Raw genomic sequence first — 24,954 nt, 5'->3', positions numbered from 1 at the left:
GTTGTTTTAAGAGAACATTAGATCTATATTGTTATCTAAACCAAATCTTTGCAGTTCTCATTCCGGAAAGCCTGCAGGAATGGTGGGAAATCAAATTCTGGTGGATGTTCCATTATCACAGACCAAGGTGATCTTGCAATCTTTTCCATGAGACCACAATTGCCTATGGTGAAAAAACAATTGCTTGATGTGCGCCAGATGACTTGGAACTCATGTTGAGATCTTAGAGAAATAACATGTTGATCTGGTGAAAAAAAGTGACCAGACTTTTTTTGCATGCATTTTAAATTTTGAAACCACCTCTCTGGGTCATGTCTTTATAAACACAGGCTATAGTTCATCAAACACAATCCTGATGGAAGCAACACAATGTATGTGGAAATTGGTGTATGCTGTATATATTAATTTCTTGCATTTTATACCCAAGCTGTTTTGCTTTGTGCAAGTTTATTTTTATAGAAAGGTATTCAACATTGACATCATGTGATTATTTATTTCTCTGAACGTTTAAAAGAGATGACGCATGAGCAACCAACCCTTTCAGTCGCGATGGGGTGGTATTTGCTGTGCTTTTCCATTTAGTGCCAAATTAGGTTGGTTGGGAAAAAGGTCAGTACCAGGAGAAAAAGGAAAGGTCTGTTGTTAGGTTCACTTGATTGCCCTGTTCCAGTTATGGCCAACTGCTGTAATCTTCAAGAATTAGACACTTTTTGGCTTTATATGTATACGAGAAGTTTTGTATACATCCTTTGGTCATTTTTTTTTAAATCTGCAAGGAATTGCTCTTTTATGGTAAAAATTGTACCTCTAACATTTATTCCTCTACTCCTCCCCTCTAGGTCTTTAAGTGGAACCAGTGGTGCCAGATTCATGTAAATCTAAGAAATTGAAGATAAATTCCAAGAAGTTAATGAGAATCAAGGAAAACATCTTGGAGCGTTGCTCGCTGGAAAGACCTTTGTTCAGTAATCAAGGTGCTCTTTGGTTGGATTTCAATTGTATTTATAGGAAGAAAAAAAGATCCAAGGCACTTCTGGTTCAGAATTTTTAAAAAGCCTTTAATCAAACCATGGCCTATCTAGAAATCTTATTTACTATGACTTCAGACATTTTAAGAATAATAAACAATCTCAAGAAAAATTGAGCATTCTTAAAGAAGAACTTTGGGAATACAATAATTTATATTCTTATAAGAATGTTTTGTGAATCTGGTCTCATATTCCAGACCTCTCAGATCTAAGACTCTTTGGGAAACTCTCATTTAATTGGAAATATTGGACTGTCATTATCATCTGACAGGAGGTCCGGAGTTCATGAACAAAAAAATGCTGTTAAAATCTGCTTTTCATATTTTATTTCTGTCACCTTGAATGAGGTTGGAGATCAAGCACCGAGACCGAAATTATAACGAGTAGCCTAAATGAGATGCTATTGATTTAACATTTTAACACTATTTATTAATGTAACACTATATTTTCAACTGACAGGTCCATGGCGCCCTGTCCATAGTGTCTCAAAACCTTGTGAACTGCCTAGCTAGACAGCGTCATGATGTCCAACACTATTGCAAGGCGCCAATGGTGCCTAAAAAGTAGTGTGCTTCCTAAAGAGATTATGGTTATCAACTAATATTTGATGCGTAAACATACTGTACGCGCTCATTATGCTTTAAAATGTTCCATGCATCCATGACGCCACACAAACCGTGAGACACACAGTGACGCTTCATTATTTACGGTGCGCAGCAGAGAGTCTCGAGCACTGAGCGCTATAAATACAGCAGCGCGCGCGGGTTACGCCACACATCGCGCGGACCTCTGCGTGTTTCAGTCTACTTTACATTCACTTACATTGGACTTTTCTCAGACTATAGATTTTACAACACTATTAATACCATTGAATATGTTTATTAAGACTACAAAGACACTTTTATTCGTTCAGTTTCCCCCCTCCCCTCAAGTATTAAATACTCTCCAGACTAAATGGGCGATGGGATCCTGATATCGCCTTTCGATTCTCAGGGACTGTTTCAAGGACTGTTTGTTTAATTTTTCCGCTTTTGTTGTTAAATGCTATAAGATGTTCATGTGGAGTGATGCTGCTTTGGATAATCTGAAACGCGTCTCAAATGGTAAATATTTCTCTCCTTTTTCTCCTTTTAAATTAAAATAAGCATAGAGACAAGCATTGATATATTGATTTTGATATATAAGCATATGTATATTAATCTACCTGGGCTGACCCATTTAAATACTATGGTGTAATGTAATCAGTTTAATTTAGACATTAAATAATATTTTTGGTAACTGTTCATTGGTTTAGACAACATTTTTACTTTGCCTGACCATTTTTTTTTTACAGTGTTAAATATTACTTATATTTTTGCTATCACTGTATCTCCAAACAATTATTTAGCTGTCGTTACTGGAAATTATAGTGGTGAATGGTCAGAAGTGTTGAAATTTGTACTGCACTTTGCTTTCTCATGTAGCCTACCCTAAAGAGGAAATTGTGAAAAACAATCTTCCTATTCACTAAAGTTTTCTAAAAGGTCTGTCAGTGTATAATTTCGGACCTCCGGACATAACTTCCCTCAATTTAAGTTTGTGTGTTAATAAGAAAAAAACAAAAAAAGACAGCATAAACAGGAAGGCATGTAATCACTTGCTTGTTAAATGATTAAATTGTTCCAAATAGCTGAGTTTTGTGGCCAAAATCAACAGTACATCACTATACATCTTTGTTTGCTGCTTGTCTGCTAATGAAGCTACTTTATTTGGTAACACTTTATTTTACAGTATCCTTGTGGCATATGTTACTTGCCATAGTAATAACAGTAAATTATGCATAATTACATGCTAAATTAACCCTCAACCAAAACCTAATCCTGCCCTAACCCTATAATAAGTACATGTTGGAAATTATTATTACTCAGTATTTAATTACACTGTAACAATGACACCTTAAAATAAAGTGAAACCCTTTATTTTAAGGTGACGTAGTTACATTTTACTTACTCAAATAAGTGCTGAGTAATATTAATTAACATGTACTTTCTATAATCTATAGAGTTATGGTTGGGTTTGGTTTAGGGTTAGTTTCTTGTAATTCTGCATAATTTACTGTTATTTCTAACATGTAGTAACATACATCAACCTAAAATTAAGTGTTACCAAGCTTGTTTGCATCTTATAAACTCAGCTTTACACTTCTTTCCTCTTTTTCTTTAGCTATGTGTCTCTAAGGTCAGTGGTGCTCGTCCCATACCCTGGAGATGTTAGCCATCAAACACTGCAACAGTTCAGACGCGCTCAGCAATCAGACCCAGCAGATGTCTGTGGTGGAACCGCTGCGCTGCAAGGAAAACCTGAACTTCACAACCAGCCCCACGGCAGCGGGCCTGTCGATGACACTGGGCATCGTGTCCAACATCATAGCTCTGATCATCTTGGCTAAAGCATACGCTCGCCTGCGGAAGCGCTCAAAAGCCACATTCCTGCTGTTTGCCAGTTGTCTGGTGGCAACGGACCTTGCCGGTCATGTTATTCCAGGTGCCCTGGTTCTGCACCTCTACACTGCCAGGGGAATTTGTAACCATGATGCCACCTGCCATTTCCTGGGTGGCAGCATGGTGTTCTTCGGCCTGTGCCCGCTGTTTTTCGGGTGTGGCATGGCGGTCGAGCGGTGCATGGGTGTGACACGGCCTCTCCTGCATGCCCGCGTGGTTTGCACTGCACGCACTAAAGTGGTGCTGGTGATGATATGGTTTTTGGCTTTAACAGTAGCACTGCTGCCCTTCTTTCGGCTGGGCTCATATACCTACCAGTACCCATGGACCTGGTGCTTCATTAAAGTGTCACACAATGCAAGCATCGCAGACGAAACACCCCCGACTCTCACAGACGTGGTGTTTGTGCTGCTCTTTTCTGGACTGGGACTGGCCTCGCTGGCCGTGGCACTGATTTGTAACACCATCAGCGTGATGACGCTGGTGATCGCCCGTCTCCGCAGGAAGAAGTGCCAGCGCAGATCAGCTAAATCGCATGACATTGAGATGGTGGCACAGCTGGTGGGCATTATGGTCACTTCTTGCATCTGCTGGAGCCCTCTGCTGGTGAGTGTGACCATTACAACTTATCAGGGCAAAGCAAAGAGATGTGATCTATCTATCTCTGTTTGTCTGTCTGTCTGTCTGTCTGTCTGTCTGTCTGTCTATCTATCTAAGTTTGTTTGTCTGTCTATCTATCTATCTATCTATCTATCTATCTATCTATCTATCTATCTATCTATCTATCTATCTATCTATCTATCTATCTATCTATCTATCTATCTATCTATCTATCTATCTATCTATCTATCTATCTATCTATCTATCTATCTATCTATCTATCTATCTATCTATGTCTGTCTGTCTGTCTGTCTGTGTCTGTCTGTCTGTCTATCTATCTATCTATCTATAATAATAATAATAATGCATAAGTTTTATATAGCGCTTTTCAAGGAACGCAAAGACGCTTTACAAATGAAACAAACAAACAAAACAAACAAAAAATGAGAGTGCTACTGTAGATTGTAGGCGAGCTGAAACAGGTGAGTTTTGAGCAGGTTTTTGTAGGTGGTCAGTGAGTCCGAGTTTCTGATGTGGATGGGAAGTGAATTCCAAAGGGTGGGAGCAGCGATGGCAAAGGCTCGATCTCCCAAGGTTCGGTACTTTGATTTGGTGATGGGTTTGAGAAGGTTTAAGTCGGCAGAGCAGAGGTGTCGGGAGGGGCGGTGGTGCTGCAAGAGGTCTGTAAGGTATGGAGGGGCCAAGTTATTGAGGGCTTTGTAGGTGATGAGCAGAACTTTGTAATGGATGCGCTGTTGTACAGGGAGCCAGTGAAGCTGTTGAAGGACGGGGGTGATGTGCTGTGTGATGTGAAATTATCTATCTATCTATCTATCTATCTATCTATCTATCTATCTATCTATCTATCTATCTATCTATCTATCTATCTATCTATCTATCTATCTATCTATCTATCTATCTATCATCTATCCATCCATCCATCCATCCATCCATCCATCCATCTGTCTGTATATCTACTGTTCTATCTATCTACCTCTGAGCAATGCAGTTGTCCTCTAGGATGTTTGATCTGGATTATTTTTGCTGTCATATAGCATGACTTTATATTGCTTTGTCTACAACTAACTTCCTCTGTTTTTCTGACAGATCTTCGGTCTGATGTCAGTCATCCGCTCGTACAGCTGCTCTATGGGGAATGATCTGAAAACCTACAGGACTTTAATGGTAATGGGAGTGCGCCTGGCCTCCTGGAACCAGATTCTGGACCCTTGGGTTTATATTCTTCTACGCCGGGCCGTCCTCAGAAAGATCTACCGCTTAACCACCGGCCGCAGTGACCTTAGGGGGAGCACATTCCGGCGGTGGGAGATCAGCTCCTTCCAGAACTCAGTGAAGAACGTAATTAATCTGAACTGATGGAGGGATTCCAGTTCTACCACATGGAAAAAATTGGAAATGTTCGAACCAAATCACTGCAGTGCAGCGTTACTGAAAGCAGATGTAAGATCCTACTGTATTGCTTGAATGAAGGATGAAGGAGCAGCATACTGGAAGTTGTAAAGTGATGCTCTGGAATAACCACAGACAGTTCAATAAGCTTTGTAATTGAGCACAGTGGGGTTCTGGAAGTAAAAATCCCATTCATTTTCTCCTAAGGAAATGGACGTTAACAACAATATAGCCTATAAATCTTTCAAGACAGACTTACCATGAGCGAGGTTGTTTTTGTAGAAGACACAAGTTTGTGATTTCAATTAAAAAAAACACACATTTAATTGCCAAATTTGGGGTTTTCATGCACAATTCATCAATGACTCATTACCAATCATTTCATATTACCATTATTATTTATTATTTGTTTACATCATTCAAAATGCTTCATGTGATGAGTAATCCCTCATAAAAGAATAGTCTTGTACCTTTTTTTTTGTTTTGTTCTTTGCTTCAGTTCAAAGTTTGTTGTGTTGATTGAAATTAGAAGACATATGGAGAAAATAAGTGGGAAAAATATTTCTGGAACCAAGGGTGTGAAAAAGTAGGTGTTCACTGGTCACTTTTGCGATCTCTAGAATGTGAAGACTGCAAACATGCCCTCCTCATGTCACCTGCATTATTTTACCATTGCAATTGTAAATGAAGGATTGTTATAATCATAAAGTCCAGTGAGTCAATTAAACTTGTGAAATGTTAAGTTATAAAGATGACAAATATCTATTGTAAAAAAAAAAACAAAAAAAACACTTAGTTCCCATGTAAAACTACAAGGGAAAAGAAATATAAAAAGGGGAAATCATGATGCAGGGGATTCAGAAGACAAGAGCAAAGGAAAAGACAAGAGCAAAGGAAAAGAAGTGTTGGTCCTGGGTTTTAATAATATGCTAGTTTGCAATTGTTACTTTCAGGACAAACAAGCACCATCTCTTGTGGTGAATCATTATTATATGATAATAGTGACTTCACCAAAATGTTTTTGAACATGAAGCTTTTTTTTTTTTTTGCTTCAGAGCTATTGCACAGGATTTCGTATTGTCCATTGCACTTCATTATTTCTATTTCATACAATATATAAAAGTAAAATAATGAAAAATACTGTAAGTATCACTACAGCCTAAAAGTTGAACCTTTACATGTGCATGGCCGTTTCAGTTTTCTTGTAGACCTGTCTGTATATTTGTGTCTTGCCCTATATTTGTGATCTTGAAAAGCTATGGAATAGTCTTAAAAGCTATTGAATATTATTTCGACCAATAAAGGTTCACTTCTGGAAGAGTTCTTTCTGTCTCTATGCATGATGCACTTCCATTTCTACTACACTGACTGTATACAAATGATATGATCAATAAGTTAGGACAACATACTGTATAATTTCACATTGCTTTAACTCGTCAGCAATTTTCAACTTTTTTTATAAATTATACAAGATTCAACTCATTTTTTCAAGTCATTTTAATGTAAGTTAAGTTGAAATGACTTAAACATCCAAGTTGATTGAATTTAACAATTTAACAAGAAAGAAAGAAAGAAAGAAAGAAAGAAAGAAAGAAAGAAAGAAAGAAAGAAAGAAAGAAAGAAAGAAAGAAAGAAAGAAAGAAAGAAAGAAAGAAAGAAAGAAAGAAAGAAAGAAAGAAAGAAAAACAGATTCAATGTGTGATTTTGAAGGCGCTGGTCTGAATGACAAAACCACGCCCTCTCCATTCATTCCCGTCTGTCACTGACGGGATGATCTTATTGGTTCACTGAGATCACGTGCCCCTGTTCCAGCTTAGAGCACGCTGATTCTCTTCAGCTGCAGAATAGTGGACGGGTGCATCTTTGTCGCGGCATTGGTGAGTAGATATAAGCATAAATATTCTTAAACATTACATGGTTTCAAATGTTTTAGCTGCAAATAATTCCGATCTAATCATTCTTATTTGCTCTGAATGTGTTGTTTCAACACTTATATGCAGTGAAAATGTTTTAATTTGTTCAGCAAACGGCTATGGCTAGCCGTTAGCACGTTAGCTCTTCATGAGTTTTACAAAAACAGCGAGAATTGAGAATTACGTGATAATTTTGCCATACATTTACGCCTTAATGTTTAAATTAGTCTTATATTTTGTCTCATTGTGTAGTAAAATGAGCATTCTGACAAAGTTAGATTAGTTTTTTGGGGGAGGGTCACGACCATTTTATCTCATTCGGTATCTCTGGCCGTGTCTCAAACCCAAATGCGTATCTTGCTTAAAAAAGCACGTTTTGGCGTCAATAGTTAGATTTTCGTGCAAATCGTAATTTTACCATCAGGAACGGCACCTTAAAGACCAGTGGATTTATTAAACGACGGTAGATGTTTGAGCACACCGGTCCCCATTGTTTGGCTGCACTAAAATGGCCGCACACATCTGTGATGTATACTGCGTTTTCCCTGTTTTCTTCCACTGGTGTGTTCATTTTGATACAAATTTTACTGTGCGTACATTGAGTATGTAAGAGATACGTTTATTTAATTTTATTAATCATATTTTTACTGATCTGTTTTAGATTTTAGAGTTACGGGGTTTGATTGGGCGTCAACAAGTGCTTGTTAGATACAATATAGACACATTATTCCAAATTAAAGTCTTCATAGCAATGAAGCAATAATATTTATTTTAAGTTGTACAGTGAAATGATCGTTTAAGTCTAATAATTACAAATTTTTCTCTTTTTTTCACATCAATGCTCAGGTCATTTTCTACACTTCATTGTAATATTTGGGGAAATCAGTCTCACTAGTGCAAAATCCAAGCTTTTTGTATTATATGTATTGGTATTTTTGTTTTAATATAATGCAAAGGTTTTCAAACTGGGGTCAGGGGGCCTTGAAGGGAGTGCTAGGGGATCTGTGAACAATTTTTAAAGAGAGAAACAGTGTAAAGATCGGGCAGGAAAATGTTATATATTGATATTAATCAATATTTTGATTAAAACCAATAATACAAATGATATAAATAGATTATACATAACCACACAGCACTGTAGTGAATAAAAAATGTAGGAACTAGGCCTAAATATTTTGTACTCAATTGTATATATTTTTTCACAGTATAAATTGGGTCTTTAACATGCAAATACACTGCTGCCTTTTACTTTTTCAGATGGTAAATTTCAGATGGTTTTATACCAATAATAATAGTCCAGTTAGAAGTTGCAGAAGTGAAATGGTTCACTTGTGAATTGAGAGATCAACAAACATTTACTGACAATTCAAGGAGCTATGAATGACAAAAAATATTCTGCCCAGATAAAAGGGTGAGAATGGCACTTAATGGCACTTGTAGACAATAGCAGGAAATGAGTTTGAGGTTTCAGGAAATGCAGAAATCCCGTTCTTTTGAGTTATAATGGCATCAGGAAGTCACGTCAGTCATATGTTTTAATTGTATATCAGTTTTCAGCCTGTTGAATAAAAAGGGTTTCAGATTCTGAGCTGGTTGTGCTGCATCTCTTAGACCTGCATGATATTATGGGTTGTATTGAGTCACTGTCTCCATGGAGATCTGAATATATGATGCTCTGTGAACATTGGCAAGGATGCACACAGAAGGATTTTATGGATTAGCCCCCTAGGCCTTGATTTTTGCTGATTCTGAAATCAGAATTGCTCTTACAGGGTTTGCACTTTATATCTCATTTGAATTTTTTATTTTAGCTTTAATGTTAACCAAGACAATTACAGACATTGTTTTGTATCGTGGGAACTACCTCCTGTGTTCAACAAATGTAAACATGACTAATTCGTACCATATTTTGATTGAAACGGTCTTTAAAATACCATGTAGGTTTCAGCTTATTACAATGTATAAAGTATATTGAATTATGAAAACTGATTGTTTTTCCATTACAGACCAACTGGAACAGCATTTCTCTGCCTCATTTAGACCAACACTGCCAAACTGAAGAACTACTTTGTACCCATCATGGTAAAGTATACATATTTCAATGCTTCTACATTCTATGAATGCATGTCTGTTTGCTGATATGAAGTCTCTCAATTGCAAATTTCACTAAAGCTAATTAACACTAGCTAGAACTAAGAAATAGGCTAATAGTAATAATATGCCAGCAAATACACAGCACATCCACGCTAGTTAGGGAAATTTGAAAGGTTTTGTTAACCTGAAGCTTCAAGTATGTTTATTGTTGAGAAGAGAAAGTGTTTTTGAAATCTCTTATGGTCAAAGGCTGTATTTGATCAAAAAAATAGTAAGAACACTATTTTTATAAAATATTGTGATTTGTAATAACTTAAATACAAATATATTTTAAATGTAATTTATTCCTGTGATGATAAAGCTGAATTTTCAGAATCATTACTCCAGTCTTCAGTGTCACATGATCCTTCAGAAATCATTCTGATATCTAAATCTTTTTACTGTCACTTTTGATCAATTTAATGCATCCTTGCTGAATAAATACCCGCTTTAGCACCGTCGGGCCAAACTGTTCTCTTTGCTTAACCATTCCGTGGCGGTCAGGCTCTGCCAGTTCGGACATGGTCTCATTTTCTGTGAGCCTGGTAACGGAGCTCTTTTGAATGTAATAGAAATGCATCAGTTGTTGCCTTGGTAAAGCAAGAGTTTTCAGAGGATATGAGATGTAAATAGAGATCGCATTATGGAGGATGATCAATTATTTATTTTACTTTTATAATTAATTTGTTTACGTTGCTCAAAAACCATGCTTAGCCGGCTACAGAGAAAAATGAGTAGCCAGACAACAGATGCTCTCTATGAGCACAGTTAGCCAACAGCGCTGAGAAATCTGGGCAGAGAAGAGTTTGTAATCGTACTGTTCTGTACCAGGCTCAAGTGGAAATATAACTGGAACCAATCCTTACTGTTCTTAGAACCATTGAGCCTAACCGTGGAAAAACGGCTATAGTATTCATTTGTTTTTAAAAAAAACTTTTGAAAGGTAGTGTATGCGCCCAACCTTTTGGTTTAAATGAATGTGTATTGTTTATGTAATGTGTGCGTATATATTAAAGTATATATGTTTATAAATTAATGTAATGTATATTTATGATTTTCTGTCTTTGTTTCCATGAAGCCTCCTCCTCTTCGTCATCGCTCTATGCGCATCTTTGTGAATGATGACCGTCATGTGATGGCTAAGCACTCAGCCATCTATCCCACCCAGGAGGAGCTGGAGGGGGTGCAGAACATGGTGTCCCACACCGAACGTGCCCTCAAGGCTGTCTCTGATTGGCTGGATGATCAGGAGAAAGGAAATACCAAAGGGGTCACCTTGGAGTCCGATGGAGACGGCGAGAAGGAGACGTCAGTGATCTCTTAATTTCATCTTCTCTGTTGTGACTATATAATTAGTTATTGGTGCGAGTTAGTATCTCTCATGTAACTCCTTATTTTGTCCTCCAGTGAACCAAAGTCCATGGATCAGCCCACGCGTTCCCTGCGTGGAGTCATGCGTGTGGGTCTAGTAGCTAAAGGTCTCCTGCTGAAGGGAGATCTTGACCTGGAGCTCGTGCTGTTGTGCAAAGACAAACCCACCATCACCCTGCTGAAGAAAGTGGCAGAGAACCTCGCTGTGCAGCTTAAGGTATGCTTGCATCTGTAATCTTAACATTTTGAACATTGTCTAAAAAGGCAGGATGTATAAATCATGTGGAAACCTGATCATGTGATCTGTCCTGCAGCTCATCACAGAGGAAAAATATGACATTAAACCTTGTATCCGTGATGCCACCATTGCCATCAAAAACTCTAAGGAGCCACCGCTGACCCTCACCATTCACCTGACGTCACCCCTCGTGAGGGAGGAGGCTGAGAAGCAGGCTGCCGGGGGTAGGTTTGAAATCACGTGCCTTATGGTTCCTCTAACCACCCCCACGACCCCAGAAACAGCAAATGCAGATGGGATGGACTCAGGCAGGGATATTGTTTATTGGGCCTTCAATGGAGCTTGGGGATGTTGTGTACAGACTAGTAATGTGACACAGATTGTTATGCTTACTGCCACCTGAAGTCTCACAGTTCCATGCAGCATGATGTTAAAGTGTTGACGGCCCAATATACAGTAACATAAGTGATGGGTAAAGCTTTAAATAAGACCCAGTTCCAGGAGAGTTTACTGAAGGCTTACTGAGAATTAAGAAACAAAATCACAAACCTTGTTGTTTGCATGTGTTCATATAATGGAGAAGAAATGGAACAGTTTGCATTGCAGCAAAAATGAGAAGCAGAAGTATTGTCGAGCTCTGGTTTGTTTACCAGGTCTTGTTGACAGAGACTGGACGGAGGGCAGGAGGGTTATAGATAATGCTAGACATTAGGACAAAATGTAACTAAAAGATTAGACCCAATAAAATACAGCCTGATAATATATGGTCACAGTATCTCAACGAATCTGTAGTTTAGAGCATCGTGGGCAGACTTAAGTCTAGTAAAGAGCTTTTTCAGGGCTACAGTGTTGGACAGGGAAGATACCGAAATAAAAACATGTTTCGGTGAGATAAAACCATTGACCTTTCACTAAACCCTGCTTTGCAATCCAATCTTAGCTGTTTAGCCGTTCTCCGTTTTATCAGACAAGTTTCTGGTCTTTTCTGATGCTTGTCCATAGAAGTTCTGTCTGTTTGCATAATTTCTGTATGATTTTATCCAAAATATGGTAAAATGTTGTTGCTCAATCTTTTAAAGTGCATGGGACTTGGTTTGTCCTAAATGAAAACCTAAAACATTAGTATTAATGCCTTCATTTGTGACTAGCTTAATGTTAATTACTGAATGCCATGTTTATGATCTATTCTAGTTGTTAGAGAGGCGATATAAACAGTTTAGTCATCTTACAATCACTTTGAAAAGAAGCTTCTCTCTTTTCTTTTGGAATTTTTGCTTTTTTTTGTTATTTTACTGTAAATGTCTTTAAAGACAAATGACAGATAATTTCACAGTTTAATCCTTGCAATCAAGGTTTACCACTTTTTGAGCACATTTTACTGGGGGGAAAAAAGGCCAAATCTCGAATTGGTTCTTTCGAAAGAGAGCAACCATAACCAAGGGTGGTGGTGGGGCTTAGCGACGGGTCAATTGGGAGCAATTTTGAAGCTGAACTCAAAGCCTAGCCCTATCTGTGACCCCATGATTAGTGACGCCTGCCTTTGACCATCACAAGCCATCAGTTTTGCTGCAGTGTGGACTCGTTTTAATCATACCTCTTGTGTATCTGACTACTGCTGCCTGTGGTTCAAAATCTGATTCTCTCTGTCAAGCCTTCTAGTTTGTCAATTTTAGGGACGCTGGACCTTTGACCAACTGGACGCTCTCTGTCTCGGAAGGGGCAAGGCAGTGCACCCAGAAAAACAAACAAGGGGGCGAGGGGGAGGGGTTCCCCCATGTCACACCATCACACAAATGACCTCAGTTTTCACTGATACATATATTTAGCCAGACAAGAACCTCCCAACAACATTCACTCACTGTGCACCTTCATGCCTCAAAATACAGCTGCAGGGGATCTGTTCCAAATCATAGTGAGCTGCCTACCTAGACGCCATCTATAGGTGATGACTGTTTCAGTCAGTTGGCAAGAAATTGCTGTCAAAATCTTTTGTGGTTAAGGATATTCCAGGACTTTGCATACATTTATGCATTTTGACAGATGCTTTTATCCAAAGCGATATGATGGTTTTATGGCGTGCTCAGTTAAATATTTTATTTAAAATGTGATGATCACATAAAGTGTAAGTTTATATACAAATATTTATTTTATCAATTATCGTTAAAATGGTTCCGTCTTAAACAATATTTCTGAGTACTGTATATTTTGATACTTACACGTATTCAAATAGGCTAGAATGCTTTAAATTGAAAATAATTTGATTTTAACGATCTCTAGCCTACTAATCGAAATGCTTTTTTGTCTTATATGTAAAACATTTAAAATGATTATGCTTTTGTAAAAAATAACATTCAATATATAGTTATTGAAAATAAGGTAGGAAACGACTAGATTAATCCATTTTATTGTCAAGTGTCGCCTCACTTGGGTTTGGAACAGAGCCGAATGCTCCGCCCACTTGTAGGTTTCTGTCCTTGCTGTTGTGTACTTGCACAGGAAGGGTTGCTTTTGTTTGGGGGGGGTTCCCCGTCCTCTCCCCTCCACTGCCTTTGGTAGGGGTCATCTGCCTCCTCCCCCCTGGCCGTGAGACAGAAAAACCCCTTGGTCAAACTGTACCTTGTCTTCTTATTCCACCTGCCAATAGAAACGCTATCAGTCAACGATCCCCCGGATGTACTGGACAGGCAGAAATGCCTGACTGCCTTGGCGTCCCTCCGCCACGCCAAGTGGTTCCAGGTTTGCATCTTGTCTTTATTTGTCTTCTAGTAGTTGAGTTTGTTTTTAATTTTGTATATGTGTTAACCTTATTTCATGCTGTATTATTTTTTTTTTTTTTTTTTTCAGTCGTTTGTGTGAATTTCTTTTTGGTCTATCTGTGTAGATTTTTATTTATGGGAGTGTATTTGCCTCTGGTAAAATGTCACATTCTTGCTGGTTAGGTTTGAGTTGCGTTGCCAAGGACATCTTTGTCAATGCTGTCTGACTTCTGCCTGGCTAATTTAACTAAGTTTACTATCACCTCGATAAACTGTTTATTGCCCTTTTGACATGTCATCAACTGCCACTTTTACGGTCCAGTTTAATACTTCATGTTTTTGATCACCTTAATTTTAAGTGTAAATATTTTAATGCAAATGTCGGGTGCAATATTTCTGAAGCCAGCCGCACCGCTTGACACTTGACTTGTCGGTTCCATGTAGTTGTAGTTTATCGTTCCCGGTGTAATTTCCTTATTGTAATGTTCTTGGTTCAATGCATCAGCATTTTTTTTGCATAATATTGAGTGCCACAGTTAACTTTGGCGACTTACAGAGTTATAATGGAATGCAGACAGGAAACAAACATTAAAATGCACCGCTTTTCAAAAGTCTAGCCATGACACTTGTGCAAAGTTATATCCAGAATTTCAACTGTTGCAAATACTGTAGCTTTTGCATTAGCCTAGACATGCAAGGAAAACCAGAAAGGGATGATTTGTCCCGCCAAGTCTTTCATGGTTTCCAAAAATAGGAAAAAAAGGAAGGAATAATATAAAAAAGTATAAAAGTATTTAATAGTATTGCTAAATTATAATAGTATTACTTTTCAGTAGGACTGTTTTACTGCATTTTTATCAAATAAATGCAGCCTTGGTGAGCATAGGAGACTTCTTTTTGAAAACATGAACAAATCTTACTGACCCCAAACGTTTGAATGCGAATATAAATATCCATAAAGCACTAGATAATCAAAAAATAATAGTTGATTTTATAACTTTATAGATCAAATAATAAACAGTGATTTGTGATATGCTGTCGTTCCCTTTGCTAAACAAGCTGAGGTGTTATGCCGCAAATATTGCCTGCTAAGCTTGTATTGAACTTGGAACATTATTATAAGCGCGAGACATTTTACTGCAATACCCTGCAAAAATCTCACATTGTTTTGGCTTTGTCAGCTTTTTTCATGCCAAAAAGGAATATTGCACCTTTTCCGCCATTTTAGCATATCCATGCTTTCATTGATGCCCTGCAGTGCTTTAAAAATGCAGCTGCATTTCCCAGATGCTCTAGAACATTCTCACTTCTGTCAACTCATATTTAATGTCTAATCAGAAGGCCAGCCTCAAACACGAGCTCTGTTGTGTTCTTCATCTCTTCAGCATAATATATTTAATCTGCTCTCTTAATATCTGTCATATATGTAGCTTCTCAACTGAGTAATATGCTTTTTTTTGGTGTACCACTTAATCATTCGTCACCTTTACATTAATGCTTATCGACACCTTATTCAGTATCGGCAAATCTCACCCCTTTTGTTTGTTTGTTTATTGCTTTGGTGTTGTGCCACATTGAGTCCATGAGATAAACCGGTGGATTGTATCCCTCCTGCTTTTGTCTCTAGGCCAGGGCTAATGGGCTCCGCTCCTGTGTGATCGTCATCCGTATCCTTAGGGACCTCTGTGCTCGTGTTCCCACCTGGGCCCCTTTGCGAGGATGGGTAAGTACGAAAACAAACCAAGAACATAGGGATGACCAATGTTTTTTTTTAAATTGAAGCCTAAGCCGGTGTAAATTTATGCATTGTTTCCATTGTGGTGCAAAACAGCGCTGCATAATAGAAAATGGGTGTTCATTCTAGTCAGACAGCGGCTGCGTCCAAAACACATGCTCTGAGTTGTTAATTGTTTTGAATTAATTGACTTGAAGTAATTACTTCACGACTGCTAAAAGTATGTTCTATATAGAATGAGTGTGTGTAGTATGAGCGTAATCCGGACGTACTACATTCGCTATGTAGTTATGTGACCTACCAAATAATTTTGATGAATTTATTTCATTACATTTTTTACATTACATTTAAATTTTTCCATGTAAATGTGTATTGTAATTGACGATTTGAGAATTAATTCTCAATTTTAGCTATAAGCGTTGGTCTTTTTTCCTTGATATGAATATAATAAGCAAACCTTTCATTCATATGTTGGCATCCATGTAATGCTACTCTTGTTTCTTGAAGCCCTTAGAACTGCTGTGCGAGAAGGCAATTGGCACTGGGAATCGGCCAATGGGAGCAGGAGAAGCTCTCCGCAGAGTTCTTGAGTGTCTCGCATCTGGAATCCTCATGGCTGGTAAGAATCTAAATCTTAACATCTAAAAGAGATTACAAAAACACTGTCTGCCTGCGGATGGCAGTAATGCAGTATAAGAGACCATTTTGAATCCATTCAACCCCTTTAGCTGTGAAATTTACTGGTTACTGTTGTTGTATTAACCAGTCATCATAATGAATGATTGAGAAGTATAGCATACTACAAAAATGCTTTTGAAATTTTGTCTGCTTTCAGATGGTTCAGGCATTTGTGACCCTTGTGAAAAGGAAGCAACAGATGCCATCAGTCACATGGATCGCCAGCAGCGGGAGGACGTCACTCAGAGTGCTCAGGTTTGTCAATAAATTATTCAGCTTATACATTTTTGCATTTATTTGTTTAGAGATCTCATTTGAGCTCTATGGGTGACATTTGTCGTCTTTTTGATTGACAGCATGCCTTAAGGCTTTCAGCTTTTGGACAGCTGCACAAAGTACTTGGAATGGATCCGCTTCCTTCAAAAATGCCCAGAAAACCTCGGAGTGACACTCCTATTGACTACACGGGTAAGATGGAGTGTGGAGCTGTGGATATTTTTCATTACTTGATGGATGTTTTTGTGTGAAACTTGATTTTTTTGTTTTGTGTGTGTCCTATCTGCATAGTTCAAATCCCACCCAGCACAACCTATGTTCCCCCAATGAAACGCCCCATGGAGGAGGAGGAGTCCACTGATGAGAAGAATCCGAACAAGAAGAAGAAGAAATTGCAAAAGAAATGTAAATGTGCTTCATATGTTCATAATTGGCTTGTGGTGGAGTTTTGCACACATTGCACAAAACACTTAACTTGTATTCTGCTGTTCAGCCCCAGAGGAGAAGGCCGAGCCGCCACAGGCCATGAATGCCCTGATGCGTCTGAACCAGCTGAAGCCGGGTCTACAGTACAAACTCATCTCTCAGACCGGGCCTGTCCATGTGCCCGTGTTCACCATGGCTGTAGAGGTGGACGGGAAGAACTTTGAAGCTTCTGGTCCCTCTAAACGCACTGCTAAACTTCACGTAGCTGTCAAAGTAAGAGACTGATGAATTATTTGACTTGGTCTGAAACACTTTTTTTTTTTTTTTTTTTGCCATAAAAGCTACATTATTTATTTTTTCAAAATCAATGAATTTCTTGATGATTCAGAATTTCAGATGTAATAATGACTTTCCTTTTCAACAGAAATATTAATCATATTGAGAAAATAAAATCTGTGATTTCTTTTCTCTTTTTCTTTTTTTTTTCTTTTTCTTTTTTTTCTTCTTTCCTTTTTTTTTTTTTCTTTTGTTTTACAGACCTAGCAGGAACTGAATTTTGTTCTTTAATTCCTTTTCCAGGTCTTGCAAGATATGGGTCTGCCAACCGGAGTGGAGCAAAAAGTAGCTGATCAGGTGAAACAGGAGGAGCCAGTGACCACACAGGAGACTTTGCCCCCAGTGACCCAAATGGAGCCAGAAACGGTGCCAACCTCAGAAAGCCCCACTGATGAGGTATTTAAGATCATCTTTATAACATGAACCCAGATAGTGGCTTATAAGGACAAGTTTGTAATTACTACAGATTGCACTACATTTTATTTTTGGAAAATTATTAGCCTAATAATGACCAAGCAATTTTGCACCATGGTCTGTCTGAATACTCTATTCTGATTGGCTGGAAGGTGTGCAATAAAACAGTTTGATGCACAGGTAGTCAGTTTAATTACCGTTCTATATAAATGTGCTGTTGAAGCGTGCGTACACACACACACACCACTTTCAAACAAAGTGACAGTAAAGACATTTATAATAAATGCTGCTCTTTTGAACTTTCTGTTCAAAGAATGTTTTGACATTACCGTTTTTACTGTATTTTAGAGCGTAAGCTTTTAAATTGAATAATTGTGCAAATGAAATTTCATTATGATTTAATTTGGACTGGTTCGTCACATCAAACCTCCAGTGTTGTGTGTTGTTGAGTATTATAAGAGCTGGTTTCTTCTTTGCTCTCTCAGAGCGCTCGGCAGCAGGGGCCCATCCTTACAAAACATGGAAAGAACCCTGTCATGGAGCTCAATGAAAAACGCAGAGGACTGAAGTACGAGCTCATCTCTGAGACCGGTGGAAGCCACGACAAACGCTTCGTCATGGAGGTGAGGGCACATCGTCAGAGATGCATTGTAGTTTACCTATTGCTTGCTTTCTAAGGTCGCTTTCACATTAGATTCACAGTATTTATTCTAGACCGATAAAATATCCATGCCTTCTGTTTTTGATTCCTGCCTCCAGGTGGAGATCGACGGACAGAAGTTTCAGGGTACCGGGTCCAACAAAAAGGTGGCGAAGGCCTACGCCGCACTGGCAGCCCTGGAGAAGCTCTTCCCAGAGGGCTCCAACTCAGAGGCAAACAAAAAAAAGAAAATGGCTCCAATGGTACATCGTTGTTATTCTGTGTTCAGTGACATTGAAATCTCCTCTTATATATTCTCTCTTTAATGGTCTGATTTGGTGGCTGCAGCACCCCACTGGATTTGGGATGGTGAGTGGGCCTCCTGTTGACATGATGGCCAATCCCAGGGGCAGAGGAAGAGGACGTGGCAGGGGCCGAGGCCGGGGATTTAACAATGGCGGAGGATTCAATCAAGGTACACCAGTGCTGTCTGCAAGCATCACTTAGTTTTAAAGATTTGGACAAACCTTTACCGTAAGAGACCCAGTGTAGCAGAATTGCAACGTTTGTACAGTGTAATGGAAATTTTACATTTAGATGTGTTCTTTTACATTTAGGTGTGTGCAACTTGTTAATGTTGAACATTTATTTGTACTTATAAGCATTTAAAGAAATATAATCATATAGGCTTGCAGGGGCAAAATGTTCTGGGTAGCAAAGAGACTATGAGTATTTAAAGTGACCTATTGTGTACTTCAAGTGTGAAAAGTATGTGCGCAGCTTTGATGAAAATAGAGATAGGCAAAATGTGTGAAATCGAGCAGCAGCTAATAACAGGAAACTTTTGCAGACATGGTATATTTTTGCAGACATGGTATATTTTTGCAGACATGGTATTGTCCTGTCTAGATAGAATTTATGTTAGAAGAGATCTCGAACAAGACGTGTTGCCTTTTAAGGTAAACCAAGGCGATCTTTTGAGACAGACCAGGATGTGTTAAGGGTATATAAGCTTGGCAAAAAGGAGAAGTCAGGGCCTTCTCATATCAGACTCTGACTGATGTGTGAACAGCCAATTTCTTGCAAGAAATAAAGATCTTTATAACTTTTGAAATCTCCAGCTGTCTTCCAATTATTATTTAAAGTTGAGAAAAGAATTTCCGCAACAACAGATACCAAATTTTTACAAAAAATGGCTAAAATCTACACACCAGTAGCTGTCACTCTGAAATTTATCAACAATTTTAGGTAACACTTTATTTTAAGGTGTCGTTGTTACAATGTAATTATATATTTAAGTACTGAGTAATATTAAGCAACCACATGTACTTACTATAAGGGTTAGGGTATGGTTGGGGTTTGGTTGAGGGTTAGTTGCATGTAATTATGCACAATTTACTGTTATTACTATGGTAAGTACATGTAACAAGGACACTGTAGAATGAAGTGTTACCCAATTTTAATATCAACTGCCACAATTAACACTTTTGGAACACATTTATCTATATACAAAGTATTTGATGTCCAATTTTTTTCATTATTTCTATGTTCTATGATGTGGGAAGGTTTACATGCCCTGAAACTTTGAACGTACATGAATTTGAGACCATTTAAAAAAATGCAAGCTGGGCATTAGGGGGCAGATTTTTTTCTCACACAATGAAGCCTATTTAATGAATAGTACAAAATTATATATATAAAAAAGAAATTCCAGCTTTTTTTTCAGTGCTGTTTTGTCATTGTCTTATTGATATAACAAAAAGCATTTTGTTTTAGTTTAGTGCTATTAAAATTAATAAATTGCATTAAAAATGTTTTGATATGAATATTTATTGCATTTTTTAAATAGGCATGTATTGAGATTCCTAAACTTTTCATGACTGGGTGCTAATTTGAGTTATGAATTTAAAACTTTCACTTAGTTTATCAAAAACTTGTGGTGAAAAAAAAAAAAGTTCAGTGTTGCAATTTTGCAAGTTTTCAAAAATTTTTTTACCCCAATGTAAATTTTTGCCTAAACAATTTTTTTTTACTAAATAATGGCTTCCTAAAGACATGTTAAAGGGTGAAAAGAAATACATCATGGATATCAATGCTTCTCTGTGTCTACTTGACGCCCATCCTGCACTGTTTGTGCTATGAACATAAGTTCACCTCAAATTATGTCTAAACTGCTTTGCAGACAATAAAACAAAAGTCCTGTTGACTTGCATTTGAACATGCATATTCTTGTCCTCTTTCAGGTGGATATGGGACGTATGGATATGGCGGCAATAACAACTCTGGCTACAGTGAGTATTTTCCTATTTGTCACTGGGGCCATTGATTTTTACTTTAGATTTTAATTTAATACCCATTGTCTTTATATCCCAATTAATTTGTTTCTAGCCATAAGACTTGTATTAATGACACAAGTTATTGCCATTTTAATTTCCTCAGTTATTTTTTAATTTCTCTCAAGTAAAGAAATCTGTGCACATAGCCCTGGATGTATTAAAACCGCTACACTAGTTGTTTTTAGGACATTTTTGAGGATGTCTTTGAGTTTATGTAGGTATCCGTTATTGTATTTTCCTTTTTGATTTTACATTTCTCTGCTTTGTTGTGCCATGGGACGCAAACTTTCCTCGGCGAAAAACGCGAAATGTTCCCAACATGCCAACGCCACTCTTTCTGAGGAAAGCCGCCTTGAGGGTGATCGGAGCAGAGAAATCTAAAAAAAAAAAAAAAAGCACAGAAAACTATCGTTGACCTTAATGATAACTGATTGACATCATATGCCCGGTGACATTTGTCATGGCATGCCGAACACAGAAGACGTCTAATTCTGTGCTTCTCTGCTCTGTCTCACCCTTTAGGTGACTTTGTCTCAGACTCCTATGGCTACCACGAGTTTGCGACATAAACCGTCCTGTTTTCAATAAGCACACAAACGTGAAATGAACAATAGAGACCGAGGGGGAAAACACTGGTTATTCGCATTTTGAACTCGTTTCCTCGTGAAGTATCACCCACAATCTCACCTCAAAAAACCTGCACCCCCCAATCAACTAACACTGTGGATGTGAACGGGAGTTTCTGCCTACAGTTGCTATGGGAAATCTGACACATTATCTGTGCCACAATCAGTGAAGTCGAGTAGTCTGATTGGCTGTCGGATGGTCACAAAAGTAGCGGACTTGACATTTCATCATGACTGTATTTTCACTGCAGCTTTGAATCACTGTATAAGCCATTTTTTGCCGACAGTTTAGTTGTTTTTCCTGGAATAATGTTCCCGATGGATTTTTTTTTTCTAAAAAATTAAGTAACTTCTATACATTGCCATGTTTTTAATTGTTTTGTTTTTTTCAAGTTTATTTATTTTTCTTTTTTTTAATTGTGGTGAAATCCATTGTTTGTGAATGAGCTGGCACAGATTTTGAATTTAATTCTGTGAACCATTGAACAAACGCAGGTATATTTGCTGCATTTTTGTTTTTTTTTTAATTGATGTTTGTGGATTACTTTATTTTTTGCAATAAATTTGAGTTACTTTACAAACCTGTGATATCTATGTAAAGTTTCTTTGAGTATTTCTTAAAATAGATTTGCATCAGGTTTAGGAAAGATGTTTTTTTGTGTTTTTGTGGGAAGTTTTAGCTGGTGTTACGATTGAATTGAGGCTCTTTGCCAAATGTTTTGGCAGAATGAAAATGATTTCAATCAAAAAAACAAACATTATATGCAAATACATACTATATTAGCGCAATTGCTTTCAGTGCAAATCCGCGTAGACTTTGAGCACACAGAATTTCTTCAACACTGCAATGTCGTGAAATGACCTCACACTCAAGCAAAACAAATTCAACATATGGAAATATATCAATAAATAGTTAAATGCATTCTACTCCACTTTCCTGCAGTGCTTCAAACCTGTAGTTAAGGTTCGTGTTCAATTCAGAGGTCAAGCCAGTCTTCTGCTGGATTATCCGTCTTCATGTGATATGAATTCACAGGTCAGAATTCAGCAAACTTTGTAGCAGTGAAATGTGAAACGACTTTGCATAAGCTTGCATTTTTCCTGCATTTTGCATTTGCATGCATTTGAATGGAAAAAAAGTGCAGCGTCGACCGTTCCATTGCCATAAAGCCAGAAAATGCAGATTAGTCTGTGGTTTTATTGAACATCCATTGTTCATCCAGTCAGTGACGCAAAACGTTAAGAATGTCCTATCCCCAGTTTAATTTGTTAACGTTACGTTAACATGACTCTGTATGAATGTTAGTTTTGTACAAAGTTGCATTGTAAAGCAATATGTTTTTAACCTAAACACTTTAAAGCCCAATTAAATGATGATTCTGTAAAAGCCTTCCGATTTGATGTGAACTGAATTACAATTAATGTCCCTCTGAGCCGTGTGTTTAACTTGTGCTGTGTTGTTCCGCTTCAGATTTCTATAATAACGGAGGGTCTAATGGCGGATCGGTGTCCTCGGGTCCTGGAGCGTCGGGTCCAGGCACAAACACGTCTTCTATCGGAGCAGCAGGAGGAGCGGGCGGTTTTGGCTCGTATTACCAGAGTGACGGTGGCTTCACCTCCCCTACGGGAACCCCCAAACCACCCATTAAGAAGCCGCCCATGCACCAAAACAACAAGCCTCAAGGACCTGGACAAGGGGCTTCCTTTGGTCAGTACGGCCAAGGCTTCGGACAGAAGAAGAACTTCGGCCCGGCTCAAGGTGGAGGAGGAGGAAACTTCAATTACAGCACTGCTTATCCCTCACAGGTGACCGGAGGACAGGACTACAGCTATGAAGGTGATGAAAACATTATGATTTTTGCTGCTTTCTCATGCTATCAGAATTAACTTAAATATGAGCTTCCTAGTCAGAATTTAATTAGACCTGTACGACCGATCAAGTTGTATTTACTACTGGGAAACTCAAGGATAATTTTGATGCCCAATATTTACATATATGAATAACCATTTGAAGCCTATTGTATGTTTTATACGCTGTTAAAATGGCATGTATTTGACCGAAATTCCAAGATGACTATCTAGATAGCGAGGTGAATGATTATATGGTTGTCAATGAATGGGACGCTACGTTTTTATTAAAAATTTAATATTTTAACAACCCCCTGTACTGTAGTCAGTATTTTTATCTCTTAAAACTCATCTTTGATCATCAAAATTACATATTTAAACGGTTTTCCTTGAAAAAAAAAATCGTCATGCCTTAAAATTGCTTGAATGTAACTCTACACCCTTGCCTCATTTAGTATATGCGGTCCTATGAATATGCAAATTAGCCACACCTCCACTCACACAGCTCTTTGGTTCACTGCAGTTTTAAGGAGAAAATACTCAGCAATGGTGTTGTTGACTTATGAATTTGTACATGGTTTGTCTTAAAGCATATAAAAAACACAACATAGACATAAACAACATTAAAAGGTTGATTCTCACCACAGGGGGACTTTTGGCTTTAATAAGATTAAGGCAAAAATAAACCTGGTGTCCTCCATGATCCCTGTTCTTTCAGACAACAAAGCACTTGAACACAAGAAGCTAAATTACAACTTCAGGAAATTTCCGATAGCACGTGACGGCAATATTAGTGAGTCAGGGTAAAAAAAAATTGTGGTGTTTTAGTGTTTCCTAAATTCTGATTGGTCTGCCTCATAGGTTACAACAACCAGTCAAATTACAGCTCGCAGGGCGGAGCCAACCAGAATTTCGGCGGTAACCCCGCCTCCTTCAACAGCGGACCAGTAGGGTACGGCCGGGGAGATCCCAGTATGAACTACCAGTATCGATAAACCTACCTTCCTTCCTGTGTGCGGTCCTGCACCATCACTTCCAAACAAGGAGCATCATCCTTTCTGATTCTATCGTTCTTGATTTTCTTTTGGTTTCTATCACCAACACCTGAACTAAAACAAAATAGTGGTCTATAAACATTGTGCAAAATAGTGTATTTCCATGTTTCTTTTGAAGTATGTGTATTTTTATTTTAGTTTAGTTACTTTAAATCTGTGAACAAACCCCCTAAACTACTGCCCTCGAGAGGGACATACGAACCCAAAGCGACGCATGCGAGGACCTGATATTTGTTAACATGCAGTGACGGGACACGCAGTCCTTGAGTGATTTTAACCATTCAGACATGTATAAAGATGCATCGTCTCACGCTGTAAATCATTAGGTTTATGATTTTTTTTTTTCTTCCTCTGTTTGGCCAGCTACATTTCATGAGTTTGCCTGTAATCATAGGCTTTTCTTTTAAATTATGAATGCACATGTGACATTGTTTTAAATGGTTACGTGATTGTGAAAGTTGTGACGTGTCGGGTCGTTGTAGCGTTTGGCTTTTTTTGGGTTGGGGGACCTTTATTTTTCCGAACATTGTTTGTTTAAAGAATGTGTGGTGTTTGTAATAAAGGATTTTATTTTGGAGGATTTCTGATTTCTGTGGTGTTTTTGAATGAACTTCTAATCTCCAGGTATTTGGGTTATACATGTATTTACATATAG

General features: G+C 38.0%; 2 protein-coding genes across 10 annotated transcripts; both read left to right on the top strand.

The window, feature by feature from the left end:
- The first annotated feature begins 1,800 nt into the window (after positions 1–1,800).
- ptger1b (prostaglandin E receptor 1b (subtype EP1)) lies at positions 1,801–6,836 on the top strand. The gene is made up of 3 exons (XM_081379491.1): positions 1,801–2,131; positions 3,231–4,114; positions 5,216–6,836. The coding sequence occupies exons 2-3, from the start codon at positions 3,275–3,277 to the stop codon at positions 5,483–5,485; spliced, it is 1,110 nt and encodes a 369-aa protein (XP_081235617.1). The 5' UTR covers positions 1,801–2,131; positions 3,231–3,274; the 3' UTR covers positions 5,486–6,836.
- Positions 6,837–7,325: 489 nt separating this feature from the next.
- ilf3b (interleukin enhancer binding factor 3b) lies at positions 7,326–24,879 on the top strand (the record flags this gene model as incomplete). Of its 9 annotated transcripts, none has more annotated exons than XM_081370656.1 (19): positions 7,326–7,395; positions 9,438–9,513; positions 10,643–10,872; positions 10,972–11,152; positions 11,250–11,397; positions 13,818–13,909; positions 15,557–15,652; positions 16,172–16,283; positions 16,500–16,597; positions 16,699–16,810; positions 16,910–17,023; positions 17,112–17,317; positions 17,624–17,776; positions 18,280–18,417; positions 18,554–18,667; positions 18,783–18,909; positions 20,678–20,725; positions 22,868–23,233; positions 24,106–24,879. In XM_081370656.1, 18 exons carry the CDS (start codon positions 9,511–9,513, stop codon positions 24,237–24,239), a joined length of 2,472 nt encoding a protein of 823 aa, XP_081226782.1. In that variant the 3' UTR covers positions 24,240–24,879. The 9 variants fall into 9 exon arrangements, with proteins under 9 accessions (XP_081226782.1, XP_081226779.1, XP_081226786.1 ...); XM_081370653.1 differs by having other exon boundaries at positions 18,554–18,697; XM_081370660.1 differs by lacking the exons at positions 22,868–23,233; positions 24,106–24,879 and adding an exon at positions 21,293–22,779.
- Positions 24,880–24,954: the final 75 nt, after the last annotated feature.

Source organism: Scardinius erythrophthalmus, assembly GCF_964197995.2.
Source record: "Scardinius erythrophthalmus genome assembly, chromosome: 1".
Taxonomy (NCBI): Eukaryota; Metazoa; Chordata; class Actinopteri; order Cypriniformes; family Leuciscidae; genus Scardinius; species Scardinius erythrophthalmus.
Note: the sequence above shows the minus strand (reverse complement) of the source record. Positions and strands in the feature narration are given on the sequence as shown.